This window comes from Aulostomus chinensis, chromosome 4 (genome assembly GCF_037954235.1).
Source record: "Aulostomus chinensis isolate RoL2024-O1b breed Wild chromosome 4, RoL_Achi_v1.0, whole genome shotgun sequence".
NCBI lineage: Eukaryota > Metazoa > Chordata > Actinopteri > Syngnathiformes > Aulostomidae > Aulostomus > Aulostomus chinensis.
Window position 1 is genome coordinate 3,102,095 of NC_141323.1, and position 27,743 is coordinate 3,129,837.

General features: G+C 40.4%; 1 protein-coding gene across 4 annotated transcripts; it reads right to left on the reverse strand.

The window, feature by feature from the left end:
• Window positions 1-22,078: 22,078 nt before the first annotated feature.
• LOC147262326 (uncharacterized) lies at window positions 22,079-25,938 on the reverse strand. 4 transcript variants are annotated; one of them, XM_086202373.1, is made up of 10 exons: window positions 25,870-25,938; window positions 25,213-25,276; window positions 24,787-24,884; window positions 24,489-24,623; window positions 24,148-24,242; window positions 23,894-24,008; window positions 23,514-23,731; window positions 23,255-23,438; window positions 22,828-22,952; window positions 22,079-22,657 (listed from the first exon to the last, which is right to left on the reverse strand). In XM_086202373.1, the coding sequence occupies exons 3-10, from the start codon at window positions 24,878-24,880 to the stop codon at window positions 22,088-22,090; spliced, it is 1,536 nt and encodes a 511-aa protein (XP_086058499.1). In that variant the 5' UTR covers window positions 24,881-24,884; window positions 25,213-25,276; window positions 25,870-25,938; the 3' UTR covers window positions 22,079-22,087. The 4 variants fall into 4 exon arrangements, with proteins under 4 accessions (XP_086058499.1, XP_086058501.1, XP_086058498.1 ...); XM_086202375.1 differs by lacking the exon at window positions 24,489-24,623; XM_086202372.1 differs by lacking the exons at window positions 25,213-25,276; window positions 25,870-25,938 and having other exon boundaries at window positions 24,787-25,178.
• Window positions 25,939-27,743: the final 1,805 nt, after the last annotated feature.

Here is a 27,743-nt window from a genome sequence, read left to right on the forward strand (position 1 = left end):
TAACTTCAGTTTCTTTTATTTGATCTTTAGCTAATAGAATTTTCTGTTGTTGATTTGTTTTGAACATTTAAATTTGGTCCGATAAATTCCATTAAAAATAAAGACGAGGTAAACAAGCCTCTGCCTGCTGAATAAGCGAGGTCATTTTTTTCGCCGAATTCAAGCGTTCGTATCCGCAAAACTATCACGCAAATTTTTGAACAAACTTTTTTTTTTTAATTTTTAAATTTTTTTTTAGACCTGATCAGCATGTGTTGGTGATGATTGTGTACAAAATGGTTTGCTACTGGGAGGCTGAAGGACTGTCGAACATCTCTGGTTGTTAAGCTAACTGTGCCTTATTATGCGCAGCTTCTTTGCAAATTATGACATTTCGGTTCTATTTTTAAAAAACAAAAATTCCCTTCGATCGTTATGTTCATGAATCGATGTGTCTTTGGGTGTAAATAATCAATATTTTATTATCTAATCTTCACTCGCTGTATTGACACTCTAAGAATATGTAATGCAGGCTACGACAAATATATCGTGTTAATATGGCTTTATTTACATTTTCACATGCAAATCAGTGCGGTTTCTATTTCAGCGGTGAACTCAGTCCATTGTACCCTTCCACTAGCAGATGAACTGTATTGTGTGCTTTCTCATCAGGGCAAATATACTGTAAGACATTAAAAGATGGCGTCATGTCTTTCCACTACCTCTGCAGCTGTCGTGTCAGAGTGAGGACAAGTACCACACGGGTATACGGAATAAAGAAGAAAAAAAAATCGGATTTATGTTTTTGTAATTCTGATGTATCACAGTAGCTTAATAAAGTATATATGAAAACAAATTGATCGCTTGTTTCTTTGAATCTGCTTTATCTCTCAGATGTTCCATTTCTTTTAATAGAAAGAAATTACTGTCTCCAGTAGGTGTCTCCAGCTCACAAAGATGGTTTGTCCCTACTTGGGACGAACCACATGTGTTTAGCTCGGAGCTAGTAGCTAACAGAAGCTAAACTAGCCTAAATAGCGTTACCCACTATGTTATGCGTCTTAGTGTGTTCAATAGTCCTGACCAGTAACAAGGCACTTTCACGCTGGCCACTGAGCCACTAATTTTCCAGTCTTTTTTGCAGCTCGATCTGAGGTTTCAGACAAAGTGCGGCAAATTTGGGGTCAATTTTGGCACAGCAATATACCTCCTCCGAGGGTGCTCTTATTGCCGCCTCCACTGCTATGTGAATCTAAGCCGTTAATGTGCCGGCTCGGTGTGAGGTGGGCAGAGGTGTCGATGATGAAGCAAAAGCTCAAACATTACATTCGCCGGTTCTCAAACACCTCTGAGAATGTCAACGCTGCTGGCAGCCAGAGCGGCAAACTGCTGTTTTGAAACTTACAGACTGTCATGTTTTTTTTTATATATATATATATATATATATATATATATATATTTTCCTGACGTATATGTTGTACGTCACTGTTCACGCGCAACTTTGCGCTGCACATCACGTCAAATGTTTTACGCCCACAAAAGTGCCGACTTTTTCGGAAAGAGGAAGATTACGCCTCCATTTCACACAGACAAGACGGCAAATTCCCTCTACTGGGCCGCAAATTTGGCACATTCTGTTTCTAAAAAGGGCTATACTTTGTTTCTGGCTAAAGAATACGATTCTTCTTCTACTTGTTCTTAGTTTTTAATGGAACGGGAAAGTTAGACTGTCTGTTTATCTGACACGCCTTTGGTTTCTTCTGCTGATTTCCTGCAACGACTCTTCTTTTACTACCTTAGCGAGACATCGTAGCTTCACAAAGAACGGAACAGAGGGTTGGTTCCACTGCCAGTGTATGTAGACAAGCAAATATTTCTCACGAGATAAGACCAGCACTTTATCATGCGTATATTTAGACTTGGAACTGGACTCTCCCACCACCCCAGAGTCATGGACCTGGGATGAGCTTGCACATGTCGGTTTGATTCAAAGGGTGACTCCTCCTACTCTCTTCCTGCTTCAAAACCTCTGATAATCAAGCATAAGTATGATGTTAATTCTGCCCGGCGACCAATCTCAACCGTCATCACCAAAAGATGCAAACCAGGAGTAGCCCCTCCCCCCTTCTCATCAGTATGCAATGCCTTGGCAAGCATGAAAATGATGTCTGGAGACCCTCAGGCAGCGTTTCCGGCTAGATTTTAATGGGGCAGTGAGGGTCAACCAGAGAGGAGAGAACAACGAACATCTCCAGTTTCCTGTGATAGGTGTTTCTACCGGAGCAGACACCCGGGGGGGGGGGGGGGGGGGCTGTTGGGGTTTGAATACAAGAGTTTGACCTTCAAAACAGTGTCAGAATCTATTCCCTGAAAGGCTGTGGAGTTTCAGGTCGGCTGCCTTTGAATTCCAGTGGATGGCAATTAACTGTCACATTGGCATACAGGCACTCTTCACTAACTATGTTGTGATAATAGGTTAAATACTGGGGGGGATGCAGGCACCCAGTGGAGATTACCATTCTTTTGATGTGGTGTTGGGCTAATAATTGCCTTGTATCTACTGGAAACCAGTAGCTTCTCTCTATTTCTCTTGCATGATGGCATAAATGTAACGTGGACCGTTGCTTTTTCCTATTAGACATCCAACTGTGCTTGATTCCTCATCATCACATGCATAATTTAAGAGTGCCTGAATCCGAATTGCCGCTTAAAGTTGATTTTATCTTGCGTATCACCAAGTTATTCTTTACTCTTCATGATCAGCAAAGGGTGGCTGAGCTCATGAAGGCGTGTTTTCACCGCTGAATCACTTCTTTGTGACTCCAGAATGCAGAAAGTGCCAAGCTCTGGTACGTGGCTGGTTCTTTTTTTTTCTTTGGTCAGAAGTCAACAGAAGTCAACAGTGAAAAAACAACAACAACAAAACTTTGTGAACTGAATTGATAAGTGAATAAGTACTGCTTTACATTGACATGTGTAGCAAAAGCAATTCAAATGAAAGCAATCCAGCTTTTCTGGATCATTTCTACAGTATTTGAATCAAGGTCTTTCCGTCATATCCAACTCACACACATGCACCTGGTTATTGTCTTCAAGTCTATTACACACTATAACAGAGGAAGGAAACTGCTCTCGGAGCATCATTTTAAAACCCTGCTATCGTACTACACTCAGCAACTGTGCGAGCAAAATCAATAAACGGTGGCCCCGAGGCGCTCTGACCCAAACTGGACCTCAAACCGTTATGCCCAAAAGCTACAAGCTGCTCTGGTGTCTCAACAAGACACACATTAACCTTTCCTCCGTTATTTTTCTGTGGAGATCTCACACTTTGAAGTGCTTCCATTTAACCTTCATTTAACTTTTGTGTCATGCACTCCCAGGCGCCCCATTTTGACAGCAGAAGCCTTTAGAAGTCAGAAAAGGCCCGCGGCTATAGATGGCATATCAGCACATCTGTCTGCTCCATCGCCAGGTTGTAGAGGGAAGAGGTGGCTGTTTGTTCTGCCGCTGACTGAGAGGTACTGCAGGTTGGTGTCAGGAAGACGCTTTCAAAAGGCATCAAGATTTTTTTTTTTTTTTTTTTTACTGGGAATTATTCAACTGCCAGCAAAAAAAAAAAAAACAAAAAAAATCCCACCAACCTTGTAAAGTGAATATATTTGTTGTGGGTTTGCAGTGTTTTACGTTATTATGAAAATGTGTTTTGAGAACATGTTTTTTCAAAGAAATTCGTCAAAATGTGCATTAATGATGTTTATGGAGGACAACCATCAGGTATCCAGCTTACTTGAGGATATTTCTTTATAGTGTTGCATAAATAAATATTTCCATTCTGAGGGAAAAGTCTCAGCTTTTAAGCGATGAAAGGCTCATTTTGTTGCTCTCGGTTGGCATTTGAATGACTAAAAGCAAAAAAATGTTTATAAGCCAAAAGATACCAAAATGCTCACAAGAAATGGGGGTCCTTTAAGGTCAGATGAAACATGTCCTTTGTCTTTTCACATTTATATCCACTGTAAAACAAAAAAGTCAAAGAATATTGCCTACAACAGACTGGTCATCCGGAATTTGGGCAAATGCTCGAAGGGCTGCTCCTCTCTCCACAAGAACAAGAACAACAATGGAAAAAAACCCACAGTCATATATTTCTCTTCTTTAAATTCTGTAAGGTATGGCAAACCAAAACTTTCCCAAAATTGCCAAATTGTGCCATTTGTTAAACGTTTTCTCTGAGAATTCACTACATCCAGGGAGTTAAAGGATCCCATGATCCCCTGCGTGTAAGGTCATGTGTCAAGGCTGAGAGGCAGAAAGGAAACTCGGCTAGCATCGCCTGCGGCTGGTCTCACGATAACAAGTAATTTGGGTACAAGACGAACAAGGACGAGAGCAGAGGGGAAAAAAAAACAACAACCAAAAAAGTGTTTTAGCTGAAGGCGAAAACTGTGTCAGGATAACAGATTTATTCTCCAGAAATATCTCCGGCTGTGCGGCATTAGCTAGCGATGCTAACGCTAACGTTAGCGTTGGTGACAGCGGCTATGGGCACGAGCCTTGAGGAACTAAATAACGGACACAAGATGGCGGTGATGGGATTCAAGACGAGGATGAGTTCGGTGAGTCTTATATGGACTCTGGCTTGGTTTGAGAAACTGACAGTGAACTAAAAAGCGCCATGGAAAGTGAAGTGAATCCGAAGGAACCTGGAGGAGGAGCGGAGCAGCAGGTGCGGCGGGACTTCCAGAGGAAGTTCAGGGAGACATTTTCAGCCGGCCAGACCCCAGCTGACTGGATTATTTAATTTTTAAAAGACATTTTTTCCCCACGTTCACTTTTATCGAGCACAGGGCCATTTAGAGGCCTTCATATTGATGGGGACGAAGAAAGAAATATGAACGAGTCTGTTGACGTCATTGACAATGTCCAGCAGAGGAGCAGCAGTGACGGTAAGACACGTTTATCTATTATTTACTGCTGCGCTGTGGCTCTCATGTTCTTAAGTGTGTGTGTGTGTGTGTGTGTGTGTGTGTGTGTGTGTGTTTGACATTTCAGCAATCGGGTCCGTCTCTCTGACGTCATCTGTAGCAATTATGCAATTGGGTCGATTGGTGTAGGTGGTTTTGAAAATAGGGCTGGTCCATCACTCATCGCCATGCATTTGAGGGTGGGTTGTGTCACCCAAGCAAAAACTGGCGAAGTGATCTGTGAATATCAGTCCGGCCTGTTAATGGAATATATGAGGAAGGCCTTGAGGGATTTTATTCAGATCTGGCACAAATGTGACTGGGACTCAAGCATGAAGTGAAAAAATGTATGTGGTCAAAGGTCAATGTGACCTGAACATACAACCATGATGTGTATTTGTAGTTCAGGTGCTAGAGGTGACCAGAGCCCTGTCAGGAGCACTTTCAGCTGTGATGAGTCCAGGGGTGTTTTTAGGTATTCTGGGAGCCCCAAGTAAGGGAACTTGGGGGCTCTCCCACCTCCACCCTGTCCAGATTTGGTATGGGGGGCCTCATTGAGTAATTGTAATCTCCAGTACAGGACCAATTAAGGAATATTGTCATTGCTGGGGACTAATCAGCTGTCCTTGAGGGGGCCAGACTCCTAACAAAAATCCATCCAAAATATAAATGTTATTCTACAAAGATTTTTTCAAAAGCCAAGACCTGATTAACAAGAGTGTTTCAAGTATTTCAGTTGTAGCGCAGTAAGGAGACCAGCAACCTTATTCAGCTGACAAGGAAGAGAAGCTCCATCCCCATAAATCAGGGGCTCAGAGAACCGGATTATCTAGGTCAGTGTTTTCAAAAATCCATAAGGTTCATTTATGTTCACCTCATCAGGCCAACAAGCTTCACTTCTTAAATAATCTCCCTTTTGGACTGAGTCTCACTCTTCTCGCCAACCAACCAAGCAATCGGATAATCCATGTGTCTGTTACGAACAGTAGTCTGATGCTCTGCAATTGTCAGTTTGAAATTCCCAGAAAAGCGTTTAAAGATGTAAAATGCCATGTTTCCCTGTTAAAGCGGTTCGATTGGATTTGATTTTTATTTTTTTATGCAGATTCCTTATTGATTACGTTCATGTTTTTTTAATTTCAAATCTGTTTGAATATTATGGGATATAGAGTAAATGTCTGTTTTCAGTACTGCATCTAAAATACAGCCGCGATGCGTGACATCAGTGTTGAGGAGTGGGTTTTCAATATGACTCCATTAGTTCTGCCTGTGCTGCAGCTCAAACTCTGTGAAGGACCATTCCACCGTGTGATGAGGAATGAAAGCAACCCAGAAAAGTAGAGATCTGTTCTTGCGCCTTAATCGTACCAGACAAGACAAATGTCACATCACTATTTTTTAACACTGATTTGTCTTGTGTTTTTAGATTATTTTGGCATAGACGCTTTTATTTAACAGTAAACAGACAGGACATAAGGGAGAGAGAGGTGGGTGTGACATGCATCAAAGGACCGGGTTCCGAACCGAGGTCAGATGTGTGTGAGACATGCGCTCTAACCGCTCAACCACCTGAGCGAGACAATACAGATTTGTTACAGGGAGCTAAGGAAACATGGGCTGTATATAAAGTATTTGTTGCGGTCGAAAAATTATTAAGATGGACACAATGCTTGTCCCCAGAGGCTCCAAGGTCCGGTGAGATGAGAAACAATGCTAAAGTCGAGGCATTAAACCAGTCCACAAACTAATGTTTTTCCTGCAAACTGTATTTATTTCACTGTAATCTTTCAATCTTTCAGTTAAAGTGCCCTTTATGTTTATTTGTCTATATAGCACATCATGTGTATATATCGGTATCATGTCAGCTCAGTGTTGCTTAAGCCTCCTTTTTTATTATTAAGTGATGTTTATTATGAGAAATCAGTAAAGTAGATAAATGATTTCCCCCCCCCCCCCAATGTGTTGGAAACAAATAAAAGCCTTTTTTTCCCAATTCACAATGTTCAGATGTGTTTTTTTTTAAACCTGAACAAAATGTCAGTACGACATGGACTTATTTTTATTCAGAAAATTGGGACATTTTGGCCAAATCAGATCAAAAATATCAGATATCAGCAAAAAATCCAATAATGTGCAACCCTTACAAAAACCTAAAATTTTTTAATTGTGGTCTAGAAGAGCAATATTTAATGTTACTTATGTTTTGATACCATTTACTTTTTAATAAGTTGGATGTGTAACATCCATCATATGTAATTTGATTAAGATGGTTAATTCCATCACACACTGTTGTGAGTAACTCCAGGTGATAGACTCTGTGACTGCAACAAATCAGTTGGGATTTTTTTTTTTCCTCCAGATTTTCCATCTAATTGCAGTTTTTATGCTCGGTAATAGACTTATTAACCAAACAAGACTTCAAACGGAGAGATTTGAGTTACACAACCATGACTGGTGTGTGTATGTGCGCGTGTGTGCGTGTGCATGCAGTAATTCTGGCGTTGGAGGGAATAATGAAGGAAAATCATTGGGAGGTTGTGACAGGGTTTCTCTAGCTTGAGCTGCTATAAAGTTAGACAGTGAAGATCTGTTTTAGAGCTTTGATCTGGCCTGCCTTCCCACTTAACTTCTGATGACACTGCACATAGGGAGGACAGCAGGAACATGAAGCTTTCCCTCTGAATTTTACCTCAGATGCTCTTAATATGGAGCCCATGAGGGAAAATGGAGCATCTCAGGAGAAAACTTTTTACCGATCACATATATGAGGGATTAACTCAGAGCTGATCCAAAAGCAGCTGCAGCTCAATAAGTGGCAGACACGCCTGGGTCTGTACACCCAGGGTACATATGAGGCTGTATGCATGACTGCATTTGCGGGCTCAAAGCTTCAGGCTGCACATAGAGGGCACTCTTAGCTCGGCTTTCTCTGCACCAACACCACAGGGAGGTTATTTATAGAGGCTGACTCGCCTGAAAAGAGGAGGCAGCAAGTTTTATGGATGTGATTCTGCTTTATAAGAAAGGATGGCTGACAATATTTTATCCTTCATTTTATTTTTATCGTTGCATTTTGTCTATTATTCGGGACAAGAAAAGTACAAAATGCTTCATTCAGTTGTGTGGTTTCCAATCATGTCTGTGTTGTAAAAAAACAGAAGTGTTTCCACCTTGAAGGGCAATTCGCCTTTACTTTGGACAGTTCACTTGAGACTGTCTGGCTTTTTGGACAGTGTGTGGGAGGGCAGATTTGTGGACTTTTTTGGATTGTGACAAGATTTTGACCCTCAAGGATTCCTGACAGTTTCACTAAAGAAATAGTCTCAGACCCAATTGCTTTTATTTTATATTTGTTTTTAAAGTATTTGCTCTTATATTAAACACTATGGGATTTCTTTGAGATGTCCCACAAAGCGCAAAGTTTTAAAATCAGGATGCATGAATAACATGTAGTTAATGCTTAGGGAGCGGAATATGCAGTATACATCAGTGAACACTTACTTAATGCTTAGTTAATTGTTAATTAACATTGTGAAATTGTTAAATAAATGTTACTTACCTGTACTAAGAAGCAAAGAAACCCTTTAGAATAAATCACAAGGCTGCTCATCAAGTCATTTATTGCAATCTTTAGCCATTTAAAAAAGAAAAAAAAATGCAAAACTTTTTATTTTCTGCATTCATAAAAAGCCTTATTGGTTGCTTCCTGCAGCCTTTATTATATCTCTGAACATGTCTTTCCCTGACAGCATGTCCTTGCTTCGTCCTCAGTCCTTTTTCCACTTCACAAGCAAAATATGGTGTGTTTTAATAATTAACAAGCAGAGTGTACATCAGAGTTTAGCACGATTATTGTAAATTACGGGTTGCTTGTGTGGAATTAAGATAAGAAATGAGTTTGCCTCATTTCTTTGCAGATTATGTAAAAACTCGCAACTCTCATTTTTTCCTGTTAAAATAAATGAAAAGTTCTCAGCAAATTAAAAGCAGTGTTATGTCCATACTTGATATGTACTGTACATGGGATATTTATTTTAGGGCAGTTTCCAAAAACCTGTCCAGAGCTATCTGTGGGAATGTCATGTACATGGTTGGTTACAAAGAGGTCAGTGGTTTCACTGGAGGATGGCAACTGGGGAAGGGCAATGAAGAGGAGAGGTGTGACTGTCCACTGCGATACATGACCAGCGGCAGTTGTCAACAGGCAGGGGTGAAGGACACTAGAGGTGGGTTCAATGGAGGTTTGTTCTGGGTACTGACCAGACTGTCCTCCTCCATCAAGGGCCATCATGATTCTCCGTCACAACCACGACAACCTCCCCAAAAACTGGCAAACTCTCGACCGAACTGTCCAATATGAACATGAAATCAAAGTGCGCCTTTGCTGGCAGTGGAAGGGAACATAGAGGATGACTTGCTGACAATATAATAAACAACCATAATTATGAAGTAGACTAAAAAAGTAGGACAGAGAGAAGCTGGTGGGAGATGTACCAAGCTTGAAAATGGCAAACCTCAGAACAAATAATACCTTATGTTTCCACTGCTGTTTGTTTGTTTGTCTATGTGTTGGCAGGATAAGAAACCACCTCACTGACTTTCACAAAACTACTCACATTTTGAAGCAGCCACATTATGCATCATCAATAATTTGACGATTGATCTTCTAAATATTGAAATATTCAATAAATGTCTTTCTTCGTGTCACTCCAGCAGTGGTTCCCAAAAATTTAAAGTCTTGTACCCCCTTGACACCCCCCCCCCATGTACTCCCTTACCTTCACAGGGGGCACTAGAACCAGTAGTGGCTTGGCTAGCGCAGCTAACATTAATGCTAACTTTGTCAGACACTTTAGTGGACGTAGGGTCCCACTGATGTGGGATTTTTGAGCCTGATACCAGGCTAGGTACTCAGAAGGCTGCTTTCTTAAACAAATACATACATAAAAGTATTTAACATTGTCATTCCTGACTATTCAAATAAAGACCAAAATAAAACTGTGAAATGAAGTAGGCGGAGGTGCTGCAATGCTCTCTGCTGGACACATGAGTTACACCATATTTAAATTGCCACAGATATGTTTTCACATTTTATGTACTGTTAAGAAAAAAAATGAATATTGTCACCAATCAGAAAACATATACACAGAAGTATACGGAGCAGCTGGACAGTTGAGAATTGGTCTTCAGCTGATGTAGTTCTCCTGCATCGCAAGTGATGAGTTTGCATCAGCCATTTATCATTTAAGCAAATTACACGACAAAGTTGGTGGTAAAGTTTCTTATCCTATTTGGACCCAGGTGGAAATGGCAATAGGAAGATTGGGTGCAAATCTCTTGAAGAGCCACCCGCTGCCCTACTCTGTCCCAGTGCTTGGTGCCTAACTAAGGCGTGTGCGTGAGATCCAATTAGAGGAGGAGAAGGAACAGGTTTTAGGGGAGAAAAACCTAGCATTGATTTTGGTGGAGGATTTTGAGAGGAGACCACAGTTTGTTTATTTTTTAAAGTTTTTTGTTTTTTCATTTTTAATGCTTTATTAGATAGTATAGTGTAGAAATGACTGGAAAGGGGGAAGGGAGAGGGGGATGATATACAGAATAGGACCAGGGCTGGAATCGATGCCTGTTCTCTGCAAGGCCTTGGTCACATGGTATGCACTTTACCGGTGTGCCCCAGTTTGTTTGTTTTATGCCATACCTACGATGTAATGGAGCTGTGTTGTTGAGCCATTTGTTTCCTATATGTGTTGTAAAATGTTACAAAAACATCATAGTGTGATTAAAATGTTATCATGTATACGCACACTTCAATAATGCAACTGAGAGATCAAAGTATGCCGCACTTGATTTGATTCTTGCTTACTCAGATGACGACTGTATTTGAGTAAAAGATAGAAATGCTCTTGACCATGTTGTCTTATTCACAGTAATTTCTTACTCTAGTTAATATCGAAATATTTCCGTCTATGTAAACAAGCAAGAGGGAAACATGCTACATTGCATCAATAACTCTCATTTCCATCTCAATTATTGAAACTGTCTTTTCTAAAATATCTTCTCTGAAATGATTTAAATGTCATCATGCAAATGACACTCTGTCCTTCAACTTGCAGAACTTGTGTGTTTGGCAGTCAGAGTAGGGCACAAGTATCGGACCAGTTCCCCTGCTGCCTCAGCAGTGACCCCTTTCTCTTTCTGCTATCCTTAATCATTCAACACATCAATGTAACCATAAATATACACTGTGATCTCAACAACCACAAGCTTGTCTCATCGGGAGTAGACGTGTAAAACATTGAAGATTAAAGTGTGTAAGGATTTGAGCTGAATCCTGATCTGTTGCTTATATAATTATGGTGTCACTCCGGAAAGTTTGAAACAGCAGGAAGAGTTCACATCAGGCTCAGGTGCCAGCGTGTCTCCTGTCTTGCTATATCTGTTTTTTTTTTTTTCAACTCTCAGCTTGGGAAAACATCCAGCTTCACTTAATGTCAGCTCACATCATCATGTAGTGATTCCTCACCGTACACTCTTTGCATGAATTCAGGAGGATTTTAGCGATGGTTCGCTTGTGTCTTCCTGAAATCCAAATACCAGCTTAAAACAGGACAGAGGCAGCTTTAATCACTGACACCTCCTGACCCGTCACACTGCAGGCAGCTATACTTAGACATGTCCTGCCTATGTGGTAAGGTTACCCAGAATTCATACAGCAGCAGGTTGCATCTTTCATGCCATGACGTGAGGTAAAAAGGTCACCTGTCTGGGCAACCGGTCAGACTGTGGATGCGCAAACAAACCTTTTCCCCTCTTTGAAGTGAACTGCACCAACTGACCTCAGAGGTTGTAATTCATTGCACGGCTGATATTGGAAGCCTTTTTGTTTGTGAGGCAACTGTACACTTGTAGTTCTACACATTTAATCCTTATCGTGAGTTGCGGGAGGCATCACAGAGTTTACAGTAGTATTTAAAGTTTTTGGATGTGTGTTTGATCAATGTGGGTATCTATCTAAGACACTACTTTGGTGTAAAGTCTTCAACTACGCAATTTGGCAAAGAAAAATACCCAATAAACTAACATGAAAGTACACTAGAATAGTCTGTAAATTAACCAAATCATTCTTCTAAATTGCAAAACTAAGTGCCAACCTCTGGGGCTGAAAGTAAAGCCAAGGCAGATGTGCCAAAACCTGCAGGCTAAGGCAATTTCAGGAGCTCAGGTTTCACCAGGACTTCCCCTCCTCAAGGTCACTCCATGGGAAGAACTTTGTCCTTGAACCTTTTTACTTTTCATAGATGTGCTCTTCCTTACCCATGATCTCACCTTATGCTAACATGGCTGCCCCGCAGAAAGCTCACAGTCTGTTTGGCTTCGAACGGCTAACAGTGGAGTTTAGTGCAGGAAGGGGACATTTCACCTGCAGGCTGTTGCACAAGCAGGGCAGGACAACGCCTAGAAGGTAAAAAAGGTATCATAGACGAGGCGTAATCATGGATCCCATTTCTTCTCTTGGCAAACACACCCTGGATGCCCTGCAAGTATTGGCCCACCCTCAGTGAAGCAATGCAAGATCGTTCATTTGATGAGTCTCACAGTAGAAACCCTACAGCCCAGTAATAGGTTCAAGCAAACCACGTGCTTTAAACTTTGTTGAATATCGATAGGCTGAACCTTCATGAAGCCAGCTGTTTGTCCAATAATGCAATCATGTCTTACTTAACTTGGATGTTTTGATGGCAAACGTCATGTGCATCATATCCCATAAAGGCTTACTAACTTAAGCTTTCTGTTTTTGTAAAAAATTTTCTTTTTAATGATCCGAACCTAAAAGAAGGCCATTACGACTATTGAAGAGATGACCAATCCGTACATCGCCCCATGTGAAGGTGACAATAGTGAGAGGGAGTACAATTTTTTTTTAAAATGATGTGTTCAGGGGAATATTATCAGGTAGATGAGCTGTGATGGAGAATGGAGAGGTAAAAGTGAGGTAGGAAGAGAAAAAAAAACGAAAAATGGTACACGTAATTGTTCCAATTTAGAAAGTTAATTTTCAAAAATTGCTTTTAGAGTGATAAGCAGATGTAAAAGACAGACCAAGATGATGGAGCAATAAAAAGGATACTCACGGCAAGCAAACAAACAGGACAAAGTGCTAACAGAACAGGTGAGTCTTGAAAAGTTTTTTGAAGCTTTTATTGAATCTGTGATTAGGGGAAGAGTGTTGTAGAGGGGGGCAGCTACAAACCAGGTCTGCTGATGTGAGCCTAGATTTCAGGACACCCAGAAGATCTTAGTGAGTAAGATTTAGGGATCTCCAGGGAGACAATAAATGATAAAACCATTCTAGGCTGAGATGTCTTTATTCATGACTTTTTCTTTTTATCTTCAATTGAGAAATCATCAATTTCTGTATTTGTTTTTGGATAGAAGACTGGAAGTGATTGTTTTCAGTATTGGAAGTGCAAAGATTTATTGGACTGACAGCAGTGGTGTAGCAATTGTTTTGTATTGTTCAGGCTTTGCTGGTGTGAAAGAGAAATTAATGTTTTTTAATCATGCTCTGGTAAATAATTACAATTTTCAGGTGACAGAAATAACTGTTTAAGTCTCATGTGTTGTGTGATTTTGTGGAAAGATTTTTGAATTGTGGTACATCGCATAGTCGAGCTCAATAAGTGACGAAAAGAATTTGTTTGTTTCCCACTATGCTGTAGAAATTGAGGCTCATTGAAAAAACTGTTTCGTCAATTGATATGTTTCTTTTTTCTCCACCACAAGACTTGCTTTTCGTGAGGCTTGTAGCCTCTGAGAATGTCCTGCTTCACTGGGACTGCTCAGTCTCTGGTTTATTCATCAGACAAAATCTCATTTCAGACTGGACATTCCAGGTTTCAGCCATTTAATTCAACACAATGCTTTTTAGTTTTGTCACTCTTCTCATGTGATGCTCTGGGAAAGGAAGTTTGACACAGTCAAAAATCCCTTATCAGATTTTGGACTCAAACAACCTTTGATAAGAGTACTCATATTAAAGAGATATAGACAAAAAGAAATCAAAAACAATGGTAATGTGGGACAAGGCTGTGGAGGATGCAGCAGCATAGAACCATGAACAGAACTCTGTATTGATGTATGCTGATCATATAGATAATGAACTGTGAGCTGGTTGGACTGGTTGAGGGAACGGCTGTATGAATATCCAGCTGGGTTTACATGGAACCTGATAGTCAAAGATGTTTAAAAGGGCAAAACAAAACAAAAATAATGCCCCATATAAACACCTTAGTCAGACTAAACAGGTCCAAATAGAGTGAAATTTCAATGTGGTTCAGAGGAGTAGTTTATACCTTTTCATAGTCCAACCAAAAGAAAAATTGCGTCATGTAAACAGGGAAATGGATTGTCTGGCTGCACATGCGCCATCTTGTAACAATGTGTGGTGAGGCTTCTCCACGTGTAAAAAATGACTGGTACCAAGCAAAAGTGGTCCATTCTGGAGAATTGTCCAAATGAATTAAATTTTATCAAACACCCACACATAGGAAACCCACAAATTCTGAACTGTTTTGATGTGATTAATAATCGATTAATGCATGATTTTGCACAGACTGCATGGTGGTGCAGTGGTTACCACTGTCACCTCACAGTGAGAAGCCCCAGGTTTGAGCCCCAGCTTGAGCATGGGAGCTTTCTGTGTAGAGTCTGCATGTTCTCCCTGTGCCTGTGTGGGTTCTCTATGGGTACTCCGGCTTCCTCTGGATACTCTAAATTGGCTGTAGGCGTGGCTGTGAGTGTGAATGGTTGTCCGTCTATATGCGTTGGCCCTGTGATGGACTGGTGACCAGTCCAGGTTGAATTCCACCTCTCACCTGAAAGCTGCTGGGATCGGCTCCAGCCCCCCTTTGACACTTAACAAGATAAGTGGTAGAAAATGGATGGATTGATAATTTTGCACATCTCACATCTCTTCTGATTAAATGTGTCAGTGCATGTAAACACCAGATTGGAATGGATCATATTATATGTAAACAGTTGTCACAATAATTGGACTCCCTGGTATTTGAACTTATTTGTCTGTTAAAATAATATTCCATCTCTCAAGTGTATTTTGTTTCAAATATTCCATATATACCTGTTGAGCACAAAGCTATTTTTCCTTATTAATTTGTTGGGTTATGGTAGAAACCAGCAATACCTTTAACTACTGCTATTTTTGGACATTTTTGGTATTGAAAGTCAGTTTCAATTAACTTCATGCAAGATATATTTGTGGCTAGTTCTTTCTGCATTCTGGGGTCATAAAGAAGTGATGAAGCAGGAGAAAATGTCTCATGAGCTGAAGACTCCTATTGGTGTGTACTTGAAAAGCTAAATACAGTTTTTGGGGGTATTGCTTCAATACAACCATGTATCTATCCATTTTGACTGCAGATCTTCCTCAAGCACTCAAAACTGATTGTATTGAAGGTTTAGTAGGATATTTCAATGTATTGCTACCATTGTCAGTCCCTCCAGAAAAACATGTGACCGCATAATTCAATATATAATCAAGTGAAGTCCACACATTTATGTGGGGCGTCATTTTTTTCAAAGATGCCGCACTTTGCCGCAAAATGCACAAAATATGCGTGGCTTGCATGAATATCCTAATCTCTGCGTTTTCATTGCAAAATAATTACACATATCTTCCCAGGAAGTTGAAAACTGTTGCGTTTACTTCACACGAGCAAGCCATTTTCCTCCTGATCACGGGAACATTGTGAAGTGATGTCATCAGAAAGCTGCAAACCCCACGAAGAATGAAGTCCGCAAATCCGTCGATTTTGCCTACAAAAATAAGCTTGGAACTTGTTTGACTCATCACTGATTTGTAAGTTTGAGCCATGTGTTTATTTAGGTCTGAAATAAAACAAGATGAGAACTTAACTATTCCCAGCACTTCCTGTGATGCAGTAAGTTTGCTTGTCATAGGAAGTCATTAGAAGTGACTCTTTACATGAAGGAAGTAGCTCAGTGAGTACAGAGTGTTGGGGGGAATCACTTTTTTTCCCTTATTCATCAAACTTCAGTTTTTGCAAGTTCGCGCAATTTTTGCAAATTCTGGCAAATTCATCGCATAAAATTGCATAAATGTCCCGCATATTCAATTTCATTTTTTAAAGAATCTGCATTATATTTACAGTGCGCTGACCGTGTAGCTGCAGTGGCAGTGAGGGAAATATTGTGGGATCAGAGACCAGCAGGGAGTCTTGTTAGAACTGTAGCCTGCAGACATTAGACAAACTCAAAGAACAGTGAAATACAAAAGGTAAAAGAAGCAAACAAAGACATTTAATATATGCTGTTTGAAAGGCAGCTCCCTCTTCTCCTTCAATGAGTCTCCTTTTGTTGTGCCAGAACAAGACGTGTCCACCGGCCAGAATAACATTATACTACAAACAGGTCCCCTGAAGCGAGCCAAAGCTGAGGTCTCACAATTTCACACAAATCTTTCTCTGTTCTGAGACATTAACTGTGTGTGCAACAATGTACTTATATCCTGACTTTTTAACAACGATCTCACGTAAAGATTTGATTTATATTATTGCAGATTTTTCCCATGTAGTCTTCTCAATGACCAACAGCAAGTATTTTCTCTTACATGTTAGCACTGTCAAGGTGCAGCTGTCCAACAGCTAACCTTTTACAGATGATTGAAGTTATTCTCCTGTTGTTCATCAAGTCTGACCTGATGCAAAGGATTACACTTTCATGTGGGTGCATGTACAGTCGTCTACCTGGTAGGGGTGTAACACGACATCATCAACTGTTTCTGTATCTGGTTCTGGATTGTAAACTGAAAGTGGCACCACAAGTCAACTTGACCACAAGTGCTGGGTTTAGTGTTTGGTTTCATCGTTTTTAATTAAACATAGTTTTAAAGAATTGTCCAGACCCTACCCAAACACCCCTTTTAACTGAGAAAATAAGATGTTATGATGTGCTAATCAACAATACACTGTGTGTACGTAGAACAGCGCTGCTAAGCTAACTGCACAATCTTATGTTCAATATTCGTGTAGGGGTGAGGCACAGAAATACGTGTTCAGCTGTTGTCTGGTTCTCTCATCATGAAATGAATTGGTTGTTAGTTTTCAGCCTGACACATGTTCAGTGATCACACTGGTTTAGGATATTTTATGTTTTGTTCCACAGCATGAGTGCGTCAGTAAGTACCAGTATCTCGAATTTCAAAGAGTTTGTGTGTCTTAACAACAGCAAACAAGTGGAAGCAATGTGACATTGTGCTTGACAGATTTGAAGCATCATTTATTTCCTCTGTGTTGTTTTATAATCATTTGCATATTAGATGATACAACAGCAGCTCTTTATGATTAACATTTTAAATCTGACATGATGCTCTAGCACCTTTATTAGCTGCAGGGTTCTGTTGTTTCTTAAATAATATCATACAGTAAATGCACCAGATGACATGCTCCATCATAATAAGTGAAGTTGTCAGACAATGCTCATATGTGTGTGTACACACACACACACACACACACACACACACACACACACACACTCAGAGGGAGAAATCATTTGATAGCATCAACCCTACCCATATTTCATGCTGTATTAGCTGTTTCACTGCTGTTTTGCTGCACTAATCACTAAATCTGACTGCAATCAATGCAGTTCTACTGCTGAAATTAGGAAAAGACCTCCTTAATTAAGAGATTAAATTTAAACGTGTAAAATAGATTTTCCTGGAGGGCCCACAAAACAATCAGATAAACAAGGTGACATATTCATGTAATAATTGAATTAAATGATCTTTACCCAGAATTAAATTTACCATTCCTGCTATGCAGTGGAAATAAGACAAATGAATGAAAGCTGTGCCAGAAAGCAGAAGTAATATTGTTTTTTTTCCTTTAGTTATGTTGTTTGTGTAAAAAGTTATTAGTTCTTCTCATTTATATTCAAATACATCAAATGTATAGACATGTTATGGCTTGAAGGCTTAAGACGTGTCGCGTTAAAAAGGAATTCTGAGCAGGCAGCAGTTATGCCCTTGACAAGCTTCAGGTAACAGATTTCCTCACAACTGGAACAGGGCACCGGGGCGGCCCTATCGCAGGATGGCGGAACACCTGACGACAAGGGACAGCTGGCAGTAACCCCTAAATGCATATTAGCAAGGTGGGCACGGTCAAACTGTCCAGCGATTTGGAACATAAGGACAAAATCATGATACATTTATTTTTAAATTCAGTCTTTTTCTGAAAAATATGTTTTTCTTCATATATTTTCCAGGAAAAGGCAGCACGGTGGTGCAGTGGTCAGCACTGTCGCCTCACAGCAAGAAGGTTCCGGGGTTTGAGTCCCCCCTCGAGCACGGGGTCTTTCTGTATGGAGTCTCCGTGTTCTCCCTGTTCCTGCGTGGGTTCTCTCTGGTACTCCGGCTTCCTCCCACAGTCCAAAGACATCAAGAGGAGACTAGGCTACTGTAATTGAATACTCTAAATTGACCGTAGGTGTGACTGTGAGTGTGAATGGTTGTCTGTCTCTATGTGTTGGCCCTGCCATGGACTGGTGACCTGTCCAGGTTAAGCCCCTCCTCTCGCCTGAAGGCTGCTGGGAGAGGCTCCACCCCCCGCCACCCTTAACGGGATAAGCGGTAGAAAATGGATGGATTTTCTAGGAAACACACTTCAACCAAATCTGATTTCTCAAATGGTTGGAGTTCATTCAGTGACACTCCCAAACCCATCCAGCCACTTTGAATTGGAGATAAAAAGGTAAATCACACACCATCCAAAGTCCTCTTTGTTAAACCACAGAATTTATGGTTCAGTCTTAGGCTAAGGCAGGGGTTACCAAACTTTTCGGCTCAAGACCCAAAACAGAAATTTGGTGACTCCTTGGGACCCACCATTAACATAATGACATGACACACAACTCTCGCTCACTCATTCACACACACACACACACACACACACACACACACACACACACACACACACACACACACAGAGCTCTCATCCAGTATCTCTCTCAATCTGTCCTTCTCTGAGAGTAAGATATAAGGAAGAAGAAAAACATTTAATTTTATTTTGGCTTCTTTAATTCTGTGTCGAGTGCGTTTTCAGCTCTCGACATTCACGTTATGTTACCATGCAACAGTGACCAGATTGTACGATCATCACTCAATCAATCAGTCAGTCAATAAATCAATCAATCAAGCTGAATCAACTCAGCCATGGCTCCATTGTTTCAAGAGAATGTGTGTCTGGTTCAGAGACGCTGGAGGAGGACATAGCAGCTGTACTCTGATAGCAGTGCGTGATTCTAGCTGCTGGTCAGGTGGTTCTTCTGGTTCAGCCTGGACAAGGCACCTTTCAACTCCTGATAGCAGGACCCAGGATTGATGTTGGGTGACTTACAGAGTCGTGACAATGAAGGGTAATCCTCTATAACCTCAATGTCATTGTCAGACAGAGACAGCTTCTCCAGCTCTGAGTCTCTCCTCCTGAGCTCATCAATCTCCCCTCTCAGCTTCTTCTTTCATTTGAGGCTTCTTGGTTTTTCTCTGTTTTGCAGCAGAGAAGTTGTTGTGCCAACTCAACCAGACCAAGAGATTAATTCAGAGATGTGACAATTAGTCCAGCTGAAGAAGGCTTTCGGCCTGTGAGGCCCAACACCCCTTTACAAAGCCTGAATTCAAGTGACCACATGCTCTCGAACAAAGGATCGTAAAAGAGGTGTGATGACTCTGGCCACTGGCCCCCCTCTGAGAACCTGGCCACTGACCACATCCAAGAACCTGTCAAAATGCTATTGGCTGAGAGCCAGTATCATCCCACAGGAAGTGGCATCATCAGCCTCCACATATAAACTTCAGCGCGAAGAAGATTCTCTCTCTCTGTGATTTTCTTCTCTCTGTGGTTTTCTTCCCTTGGGTGGTTTTTAACGTCTTCAGAAGATTCAACCCTCAGGTTCCACAAGGACAACTCTCTCCCTCCTGTCACAGCGTCCAGAGAAGCCACCGTCGAGCCACGCAGTCTGCGTGAACTGGTCCCTGGTGAAAGAAAGCTCAACAGCTTCTTCATCCTTCCCACCAGTAACTCCAGCAGACCCTGCAGGCTGCCCCGCCGCCACTCTGCTGCCCTCCGAGTCGAGCCGAACCACGCTCCGATACACGGAAACCGAATACCTTACCGCTCCACCGGGTCAAGTAACGATTCCTTTAACTAGGCATTTTCTGGGCAGAGAAATAGCTTAGTGTGTTGTATAATGTCTATGAATGCTCTGTTTATGTGACGGAAGTCCAGTCGTGCGCGCGCTAAGCGCTCCGCTTAGTTATTAACATTCCGTAAGTTCTACCTCCACGGTGCTAACTAGCTAGCATCAGCTAACTAGCCTAGCTGTTAACCCTGCTGCGAGGCTAACTGGTTGCTAGGCAACCAGACTCCCTCTCCCCTTCCTCACTCCCTCACTCACACGTTTACACACACACACACACACACACACACACACACACACACACACACACACACATATTATCACTTGTGTCTTTTGGTTAGATAACCGTTATACCAACGTGTTGCTGATTGATGGATGCACTGTGTTAATAAATATATTTTGATTATATGAGAGAAGTCGTAGTGTCTTTTGTGTATGAACTTGTGGTCGCGTGTCTAAGCAATAGCCAGTGCTCGGATCTCATCCTTCAACATCAGAGCTGTCCCTTGGTAGTTAATGTTACAGAATATTGACTGTTTAGGAGATAAACTCTGTTCAAGACTGATAACTGTTACAAGTTTGGTCGTATTATAGTTTCTCTGAACTCATCAGGGTGGTGCCCCGAATAATTAATATTTAATATTAATTAGTAATTTATTTAATAATCAATAATTATATTCATAATTATCGATTATCATTATTTTTGACCAATTAGCTCTTCAGCGCACAACAACGTTGATGACCTTAAGATGTTTGCTGGAACCTCCAGCAACAGACCTCGATGTCTTTCTGCCTCTTGGCTCTTTCCAAAGCAGCTTCCATGATGTCGTGGCCCTTGTGCTCCTCAAAAGCACAGAGACAGAAAATACATTTGTTATGGTCACAACAGAACCGCTCCTTCACCTCATTATGATGAGAGCAGATATACTTAAACACACACACACACACACACACATATAGATGGAGAGCTCTCACTCAATATCTCTCTCCATCTGTCCCTCTCTCATCCCTCTGTCACTCTTTTTTCATCTTCTCTTCCGCTGGCAAAATAGTGTTGATTTCATTTGCCGAATCCATAAAGCCAGCAAACTCCCTGACAGATAACGCTAATGTTACCGTTAGCTTGCAAGCAACATATCATTATCCAACTAGCTACCGTACGTTAACCAGTAAAACTAGACACATGAAGCTAACAGTTCAAATGCCACATAAACATAACCTAATGTTCAAGTTCAAATAAGCAAAAAGACCCAAGGTGGGTAGCGACCCATAGTCTGGGAAAGGCTGGTTTAAAGAACAAGGGAGGTGGAAATTATTTTTAGTACGTCGGTAATAATCTCAAATTATGTCATGGCAATGTTGATAGTGTTTGAAGGTTGAAATATATGAAAAAGTAAACAGCAATTCACCCTACACAGTAAAAACTGGAGTGTTGATTCAACTCCCACAGAGTTGATTTTAACACTTTTTCAGGGTTTATATAGGTCCACACTCTACAGAGTTAAATTAACACTTTCAAAATAGTTAATTATTTAACACTGTGTCAGAGTTTCTTCTTTAACTCACCAAACAGGGTTAAATTAACACTGAGCGATTTATAATAACACTGAGTAAGGGTCCCTTTTTAACTCACTAAACTGGGTTGAATTAACATCAGGGGATTTATCATCAACACTATTTCAGAGTTCCTTTTTAACTCATTTAACTGGGTTAAATTAACACTACATAGTTTGAAAATAACTCTACTTTTACTTACTTTTTTTATTTACAGTAGGTAGTTCTAATCCCTATAATGTATATAATAATTGAATATAACTTTTGATACAATTAAAATGACAGAATAATTCCAAGAAAAAACATATGTTTTCAAAAACGTTTATTTTAACGTTTTTCTCCCAGGCAGTCACTTAAAACATCATACATGATGGTAAAATGAACAAACTTTCATCTGCAGCAGCATGGCAGCTTTGGATGTCAAATGGTTTGTGACATTTCAGTTCAGTTGTCTTTATAACACACCTTTCCTCTGTTCGTGAAACTTTGAAGGCATGGTGATGTTCATCAAAGTTCTCTGTAAAGAGCTTGTGTGTCAATAGAAAAATGTCATCTTCAACCAAAAGTACATCAAGTACTTGACAAAAGACTGGCATGCCTTCCTCCATTAAACTGCAAACAACAAGTCCAGCTTTGTGCTCCACACCATCAACTTTAACCCAACTTGTTGAAAAAACATCTTTTGACAACATTTCAAGCATTTCACTGTTGACCACATTTTCATCATAAGACACATTGAACACAAAATGAGCTTTAAAAAGCTCATCAAATGCCCCAAGGGAGCGGTTTGCCTGACAGGGGACGAGACGCTTGTCCATGGAGATGTAGAAGCTGTCGATGTTCCTCTTCTGGCGCCCAACGGCTAGGAGGTAGGACTGCTGGCTCTGCTGATTCATAAGATGCTCTTCTAAACTGCAGCAAGACTGGGGTTTACACAAAGACAATGGACATTAGACAGAAGTAAGTCAGAGAAAATAGCGTTACAGAAGTGAATACAAACATACTATGTTTATGTAAATTTGCCTACAATTTGTTTCATCCACCTCTTAGCCGTTTTTACACATGACAAAAACTACGTAAATATTAAAATTACCTTGTGAAAGACAACAAGTTTCTCAACTGCATCAGAGGCGCTGATTTTTGGATTCTTCGGACCCCCTGGTGGTGGCGGAAGGAGATGTAACAGCAACACGAGGGAGGCCATCTCTTGGTCATAGGCTATGAACAAAGTCCCGAGAATTAATTAACTGCAAATACGTCAAAATGTATTCTTTGAGTTTGAATTAGAACAAGATTAGAATAAAGAGCATTTATAGGGTTAGGGTTATAAGGCAGTATACTTGATGATCTTGTAAGTCATTCACCTTTTTTCAAATTCATAAAAAAGAATGAATTGAGATACATAGAGCAAACAATTGAAGTCAAGTAAAAAAATCCAAAAATCAATTGGTCGTTATTAATTAGTCACAAGACTATTGAACTGCAAATGCTTATAGCAAATTCTATACAGCAAAACTCACTTGTTGCCTCATCGAGATCACTTCCTGGTGGACGCTCTGCTGACTGCACCAACTGACGTAACTCTGGTGTTGAGGTGAGCTGCTTGGCCTCTTTGACGACGTTACACCTGAAGATTGGATCCCATTTCTGAAGCAGCCTGGTGGATACCTCATCATCAAACAGCAGCATGAAATCTTGATTCACCTGTAAGAAAGAAAATATAGTGCTACCTCATTCAGCACAAATTTTCAAGTCATTAACATACCACTGCATACTTACCAATCCTTTCGTATCCAGGAATCTTGGGAAGATGGACAGGATATCAAGACTTTTGTCTGGGTCATTGATAAGCTTCTGACGATGCTGAAAGGTCTCTCTCATCTTCTGGAGAATTAAGGCAGTGTCTGTTGAATGTTTGAGCAAAGAGATGGCTTCCTGGCAAGCATCCCTGTCAAGCTGCTTTTCAACAATTGTGGACCTTTGGACATTTGGGCCTCCTGAAAAAAGCACACAAAACACACTTGAAATGAAATAAGCCATAGGTGCTGATCAGACAGCTAAATAAAAATAGAATAGTATTAGTTACAATGAGTAATTAATGTCAACAAATTAAATGTTAATGAGAACATTATCTAGTTTGTGGACAGTTACTTTATTACCTCCTCCTGGAGTGGGGCTACGTGGAGGTGCAGCTCCTCGTCGAATCTTTCTCTGGATCGTCTTCAGACGCCAAGAAATGTATCCTGTGCTGCTTGCAGCGTCATAGAAGTGTTCCTAAAATGGAAATACTTTCACAATTGATGCGTTATCGAACTCATAAGAAATCTAAGAATTCAAATGTCAACGTAATCACCCCAAACCCAACAATCTTAAATATGGAGATAATGTAAACAACAATAATGACTCCACATACGTAGCCTTTCTTGGAGTATGGGTCTTTGAGGGACGGGAACAGTGTCACTATCCCGAGAGCGTACTCTTCTCGAACCGCTTTGGTGGGGGAGGTGCCTGAAAAGAAAGATCAAATTGGCATCCTTATGTAATAGCTAAGCAGTTACTTTTTTTTGAAAGAGTGTACACAAATAGGACACACCTGCCCGTGTTTGTCAATCATGTGGGCCACTATATATTGACCATATTATATATATATCCAGATTTATGATTCTGTATACTAATAGATTTGTGGAAAAAAATACAGGTTACACAATTTGACATTGGATTGCATCGTGTATTTGACCCCTTTACATTTCTCACCATCATTTGAGAAAACTGTTAGAACCACACTGCCTCGGCTGACAAGGTCACTGAAAATGTCTTCATCAACTTCTGTCCCTGTCGCATCATTGTACATTACTTTTGCATCAGGTGGCAGGCAAAATCTCTCGATGACTGGAAAACATAAGCTACATCTGAGTGCACCCTTTAAACCAGCACTGCTCTTGCTTCACAAATGATTTCACATTCAATGAATTAAATTAATTAATCCACCACTGTGGATAAAATCCCCTACACAAAATTCATTTCCTCTTCAGTGCAAATTTTAAAAACATACCTTTTTCATGGAACCGTATGAAATCAAACCGTCCATCGACCTCATCCAACTTCACATACTTCTGCTGTTGGCAGTACTGAACCTGGACCAGCATTTTGCTGAGACATACATTTAAAAAAAAAAAAAAATTGACAGTAATATGCATTTGATAGTAATCAACTGAATTTATGCTAAAATTAAGAAAAACATGACAAAAAACAAACAATCAAAAATGATAAACAAGCCAGTATTGGCCATGCTATACACTGAAAGCAGTATAGAAGCTTTTCTGTCATCAGCTGGAGAGGCTGTATGTGTGAACCATGCTGTCTGCTAATGGTGTCCACTAAGTCCACAAGATGTTCAGGTGAGCCTTCCTTAAAAGAGTAGGAAATGATCTGAAAGAGTGGGCATGCTGAGACATCTAACATTACTATTCAGACTCACCTCCTTCACTCCAGGATTCCCAGCTGACAACTCACTTTGAAGCTGAAGAGCAACACCATTTGACCTAAACAGAAGTGGATTATAATTAGTGAGCACAGTATTTATTTACCTCTGTAATGTGGTGTAGTGATTGAGTGAAGCTAGGTTGTAGGGCAGTTTTATGATAGAGAAATGGCTTCAAATAAGCTCAATATTTTAGCTAGGAACAAACCAATTTTGACTAATTGAAGAGTGAAAATGTATCTTTCTAACATACCAAACACTGGATTTCTAGGTGACTTATTTGCCGAGGTATAGAAGGAAGAAACAATGTCGGAGATTTGACCTAGGACCATAGCCCAAAACTAGTTTTGACCGTTATATTACATGAAGCTTGAACATGAAGCTTTGTTAAAATGTTACACAACTTCAAACATACACAAGACTTGGTAAATTGTAATGAATAACGTAGGGAACCGCGTGTTAAAGTTGAACTGTTAGCTAGCATTGACAGTTACTTAAAAAAATCAACTAACGTTAGCTAATGCTAACGTCAGCTAACACATTAGCTGCCCAGTTACTTAACTTCAGTACCAGTGACACAAAAGCTGAGCAACATATTCTCCATTTATATTTCATTTTATATATGTCATTTCATTTAATATTCAGTATACTTACCGTCTGTCTTCTGTGTAAAAAACCTCTTCCCAACACTGAGACCAGCAGCACACGGACAACGCAGCAGATTAATTGACTAATTGAAGCACATGGTGAGGCGAGGCTAGAAGGTAGAAGCACTAACACACGGGTTTACCTGGGCCGAAGTCCAGGGGCTTACCAATTAACTCTGTAGAGATGTAATTGATCTCCTCTTTACATCTCTACAGTGTTACTTTGCTTAACTCTGTTAAATAACTCCAACACTGAACACTATTTAAATCAGAATGTGTCAAAATGACACTTTGAGAGTGGAAATCAACTCTGACATGTTTAACCCTGGAATTTCAACACACCAATTTTTGCTGTGTAGAATGTTTTTTATTCAGAATATATGATATGCGCAAGGAGTATGTAGGTCTTAAAGAGGAAATGTCTAGGTCGTAGCTAGTTAATGACCGGAATGTATTAGTTGGAGGTTAAATTTAGGATGGGTGTTCAGTGGTACACCATGTCTTTTCTATAAGTTAGCAGTTGAAGATAATGCAGTGCACTGACTGGTCTAGTCACTTTCCCCCCTGTATATATTTAGCCATGTCCAGGTTGTCATGGTCAGGACAGTGTGGGTCCTTCTTCCTATTTGTCCTCTTCTGTGGATCCCCATGGCAGCTGGCACCAACACAGGTTCAGAATGTCCCCCATCATGATGCTGAGTCCTTCCGTCCGTCCTCGTCCTTTGGGTGGTCATGTTCATATTTTGCAATTATTAGAAATGAGATAGGAGTGATAGGTTTCAGATTAAAAAAAAAAAAAAAAGTCCTGATAATCTACATATAAATGCACTGAAGCGAGAAGAACACGCCGTCTGTAGTCGCCCACAGGATCACTGGTGAAGTCTATGTTGGAAGAATCTAAATATCAAGGTGAAGAAAGTCACAAGCTGTCAAAAATAGTGGAGTACATAATGAGTAGAGCACCTCAGGTTCACTGGGTTAGGCCTGGGGTCACGCATGTTGGTTACACTTGAGTAATTAACATAAATGAAAAGAGACTTAGTAACAAAGACAAGGTGTGTTTACATGTAGTGATTATTCCTGAAAAATCCTATAAAGACAGATGGTGTATGTACATTTAAAACATTTTCTCAGCAAAACTAAAAGGATGTTGTGCACTCCTCGTGTTGCATAGAGAGGTGAAGATGAGCTGGTGTTGAAATGATGCTGTCACTTCCTCACTGTATTGATGATGGACGCTGGCAAGGTCACAGGTTGGTAACAAAAGCTGGTGCGGCTTTCAGTGTAGGAAGACAAACTCTCAGCTCGTCCATTAATGGTGCTGTGTTTCGAAATTTGATCGAGTCACAACTTAACATGTCAAGACAAATTGGCGTCTCACTCATTCTCAGGCTGCTGTGATGTCTGTGACGAGCAGGTAGCTCTGTCAAAGGACTCCCAGACGCTAATGAAAAGAAATGAGAGCAGCTTTGATTTCTTCTAGTGGCTCGGTCTTTTTTCATCCTAATTCACTTCGGTTTTTGCAGGTTGTGTTTTGGTTCTCTCTTTCTTTTGAAGTGAGATGTCGACCTTTTGGATATTTTTCACATTTTGCTCAGACAATTTGTCGGGAGTTGTTTTCACTTCACGAAAAAATGAACAGGACTAGTGGGTCTTGGATATCTTGGATAGCTTTCATGAAAGGCGACTGCTTTGATGAAGGGAGTTAACCACTTGTTTAATTTTTTTTTTTTTTTTTGCTTTCGAGAAACAGGTTGCAGGTGATATTGATGAAATGTGTTGCGTGTCAGATGACTTTGCAAACCCTGTTTTATATTAGGCTTTTGTATTTGAAAAGTATGACATGAAAAGACCACTGATAAATTGACGAACATAATAAAC